This window comes from Amblyomma maculatum, chromosome 7, assembly GCF_055883805.1.
Source record: "Amblyomma maculatum isolate TAMU_Amacu chromosome 7, ASM5588380v1, whole genome shotgun sequence".
Lineage (NCBI taxonomy): Eukaryota > Metazoa > Arthropoda > Arachnida > Ixodida > Ixodidae > Amblyomma > Amblyomma maculatum.
Window position 1 is genome coordinate 48544960 of NC_139350.1, and position 4382 is coordinate 48549341.

General features: G+C 52.8%; 1 protein-coding gene across 1 annotated transcript; it reads left to right on the forward strand.

Annotated features, from left to right (window-relative positions):
• Nucleotides 1-2453: 2453 nt before the first annotated feature.
• LOC146183166 (uncharacterized) lies at nucleotides 2454-4092 on the forward strand. The gene is made up of 2 exons (XM_084609065.1): nucleotides 2454-2862; nucleotides 3678-4092. Exons 1-2 carry the CDS (start codon nucleotides 2614-2616, stop codon nucleotides 3762-3764), a joined length of 336 nt encoding a protein of 111 aa, XP_084465191.1. The 5' UTR covers nucleotides 2454-2613; the 3' UTR covers nucleotides 3765-4092.
• The last annotated feature ends 290 nt before the right edge of the window (nucleotides 4093-4382 follow it).

A 4382-nucleotide genomic window follows, 5' to 3' on the forward strand; every position in this document is an offset into this window, starting at 1 on the left:
TTTGGCTTGGTATAAAAACCCAAGCCACACAATAAACCCAGTTCTTTCTGCCCCAGCCATCAGTCTCGTTGGGCTCTAACGGGTTCGCCGCCGCCGACCCTTTACCAGGCGAACGCCGGCCGCTGGCGTTTGCAACAGTGGCGACGAGGATTCCCATAACACAAGGGTCTGTCGATAGTATCCAGGCCTCGGGCCTTCCTGCACCCATGGGCCACCACCTGCCTGAGTTCGACGACGTGAAAGATAAGTGGCAATCGTACCTCGTCAAAGTTGAAGCCTATTTCGAAGCTAACCAAGGAACTGACGATGCCAAGAAAAGAGCCTTGCTAGTCGCCGCGCTTGGGTCAAAAACCATTGATATTCTTTGCGGACAAGTCGCCCCACAGAAGCCAAACTCTTTGAGCTATCAGTCAGTAGTAGACGAGTTAAGCAAGTACTACGACCCTACACCGAACGAGATTTCCGAAAGCTTCAAGTTCTTTCACCGGAAACAGCACGAAGGGGAGTCAGTACAAGATTTTATTGTCGAAATACGACGAATTGCTCAGAACTGCAACTTTGCAACAATGCTCTACAGGATGTTGAGAGACCGCATCGTATGTGGCGTCCGTTCGAAGAACTTGCAAAAGCAATTGCTAGCAAAAAAAGATCTTACCTTAGCTGAAGCGACAGCACTTGCGATAGCATCCGAGCATGCAGAGCTTGATTCGCAGAAGATAAGCCACGAAGAAGCCTCCTCTGACTTGCTAGCATTAAAGATGCCGCGGCGTTGGCGCGCGAAGCGGAACGCGAGTGACAAGCAGTGCGAGCGTTGTGGAAACAGCGGTCATGATAATGCCGCCTGCTCGATGCGTCACCGACGCTGTTACAGTTGTGGCACACAAGGCCACTTGGCTCGAATGTGCCGAAAGGAAAGAAACCATTCGGTGAACGTCACAGCGCATACAGAGAGCGATAGCGAAACTAGTGCAGCCCAGCTATGGTCAGTGACTACAAACGAACTGTTGGTGCCACCAATTAGAAAAACTTTCAGCTGGAATGGCATCAAGCTGTTAATGGATGTAGATACCGGATCGCCAGTGTGTGTCATTCCTAGGACGACCTACGAAGCACACAGTAATCAATGGCCAGAGTTGCAGAAACCGACGATTAAATTGTCTTGCTATCTGGGGAGACTGCCGGTACTCGGAGTGTTGCCTATGCGGGTGCGCTATAAGACTGCAGCTGTCGATTGTAACCTCATCGTCTTAGATTGCGAAGGACCCTACTCTGTGGCCGGGATTTGCTGCAGAAACTCGAAACCAAAGAAGCAGCTGTGCTACATGTTCTGCGTTCGCCACAGGACCGCAGCTTGTCCCCTGCTGTACAGACTGCAGTTCTGGAGGACTACGCAGACTTATTCACGGAGGCCCTGGGAAGCATGACAGGTCCACCAGTGCACCTGCAGGTCAAGCCACAAGCACAGCCGAAGTTCTGCAAGGCAAGAAAAGTACCTTACGCTGTACGCGATAAAGTTTCAGAGGAATTGGACAGGCTTGTGGCAGCTGGCATAATATCACCGGTCACTCACGCAGAATGGGCCACACCTATTGTACCAGTTCTCAAGAAAGATGGGCGAGTGCGCATATGTGGAGATTTTAAGGTCACGCTGAACTTAGTGTGTGAAATGGAACAGTACCCGCTGCCAGTTATAGATGATATTTTTGCTCAGTTGGGAGGAGGGCAACGATTCAGCGTATTGGACTTGAGGGATGCCTACAATCATATTGAGCTAGACGAAGAATCCCGCCAGTTGGCCGTAATCAACACCCACAAAGGGTTGTTTTGTTTCAATCGCTTGCCTTTTGGAATTGCTTCTGCAACGGCCATATTTCAGAGGCGTATCGAAACTGTTCTGCAAGGCTTGCCCGGGGTACAAGCATACCTCGATGACGTTCTGATTGCGGAAAACCACGATGGCGAAAGCAATCACCTCAGGGCGGTTCTTCAGCGCTTTCGTGAGCATCGCATCAAGCTGCGTGCTGACAAGTGTCGATTTCACGAGACGTCTGTCACTTATCTCGGTCACCGTATTGATGCGGACGGACTGCATCCGACTGAAAAAGCTGTTGATGCCATCAAATCAGCCCCCTCCCCCCAAATGTGAGCGAGCTGCTCTCGTTTCTGGGCATGGTAACGTTCTACAACAAGTTTTTGCCTGACATGACTACGTTGCTAGCCCCCCTGTACCGGTTGCTCGAAAAGGGTGTTAAGTGGGTGTGGAGTTCTAAGGAAGAAGATGCATTTTCCTTAGCGAAGGAGGCGCTGTCCACGGCCCCGGTGCTCACGCACTTCGACCCGAAACAAGAGCTATTTTTAGAATGCGATGCATCACCCTATGGTGTTGGGGCCACGCTTTCCCATTGCATAGATGGCGAACATCGTCCGATCGGATTTCGCTCGCGCTGGTTAAACGCCGCTGAAAGGAATTATTCTCACATTGAGCGGGAGGCCCTGGCTTTAGTTTTCGGTGTGCAGCGTTTTCGAGACTATCTACTCGGGCGGGAGTTCACGCTCATTACAGACCATAAGCCCTTGTTGGGTCTCCTAAAGCATGACAGGCAAACGTCCGTCATGGCAGCTGCTCGAATACAGAGATGGGCCATTCTGCTTGGCGCATACAAGTATAAGTTACAGTACAAGCCTGGTAAGCACATGTTCGTCGCGGATGCCTTAAGCCACCTACCGCTACCATCTCAGCAGGTTCCCGAGGATTCGGAGGACGAGGCAGAGTACGTGTTGACCTTGGACGCCTGGGACCAGCCTGCCGTGCCCCTAAAGGAGTTGCAAGTGCTCACGCAAGCAGACGCAGTGCTCTCGAAGGTCTGTAGGTGTGTCTTGGAGGGTTGGCCGAGGCACTTGGTTATGGAAGGGAGGGAGATGGCGGAATACTCGAAAAGGCGACACGAGCTGTCCGTTAGTCAGAACCTGCTCTACTGGGGCCACCGTGTTGTGATTCCGGTAGCAGCCAGAGGAAGATTTTTGAAGTTATTACACGCAGCACACCAAGGGGCTTCTTCCATGAAGACCGTTGCGCGGTCTACTTTCTGGTGGCCCAGTCTCGACACAGATATTAAACGGGTGGCTGCTGGGTGTCAAACCTGCGTTCAAGCGCTTCCAATGCCGCCTACCCACGCACCTGTTAGCTGGCCAGAGACGCAGGAAAGATGGTCGCGGTTGCACATTGATTTTGCGGGACCTATTCAAAACAAGATGATCCTGGTCATCGTAGACTCGCATAGCAAGTGGATTGAGGCCATACCCCTATCCAACGCCACTTCCTGCACCACAGTCAAGGCCCTCCGGACAATTTTTAGTCAGTTTGGTCTACCCCGCACAGTTGTCTCTGACAATGGGACGCCTTTTACCGGTTGGGAATTTGCCCAATTTATGGAGCGGAACGACGTGACACACATTCGAACACCGCCGTATCACCCACAAAGCAATGGTTTGGCTGAACGCGCTGTACGAACCATTAAAGATGGACTTAAAAGGTGCTCAGAAGGGGATGTAACGAAGGCCCTGGCAAGAATATTGTGCAGCTATAGAGGCACGCCGCTACCCTCAGGGCGCTCGCCATCCGAAATGTTGCTCGGGTACAGATTGCGCACGAGACTAGATATGTGCTTCCCGCCCAGGTGCAAGACAGTCGACCAGGCCCAGTCACGGGAAGACGCCGGCTGGAGCTTTGCCCCAGGAGATCCGGTATACATCCGCAACTATAGCAGCGGCGAGAAATGGACGCCGGGCAAGGTCAAGGAAACCACGGGCTCGCGTGTCGTGAAAGTGGAGACAGACAACGGGGTTGTTCACCGTCACATGGACCAGCTCCGCAGAAGAAGCACCGATGCACCCATTGCTGCTTCAACTCCCCCTGCTTGCCGTGGAGTACCTGCGGATCACTCAGACGTGGAGCTGGAGAGAACGGAGGCTCCCACAGCCAGCGACATCGAGGGTCCGGTGCTGCGGCGGTCAACACGTGTCAGGAGGCCCGTAGTAAGATATGGATTCCAAGAAAAGGGGGATGCTGCGAACTGCTAAATGCTTCGTCAGCGCCACGTGAGCCCGCCTCCGCCCTGCTCGTCATCACCAAGCGTCACGGCAGCCTCTGCTTGCAGCTTTCCTTTCGTTTTTCTTTTTCTTTGGCTTGGTATAAAAACCCAAGCCACACAATAAACCCAGTTCTTTCTGCCCCAGCCATCAGTCTCGTTGGGCTCTAACGGGTTCGCCGCCGCCGACCCGTTGGCAGGCGAACGCCGGCCGCTGGCATTTGCAACTGGCAGAACGAACTGGGTTTATTTTGTGGCTTGGGTTTTTATACCAAGCCAAAGAAAAAGAAGAAC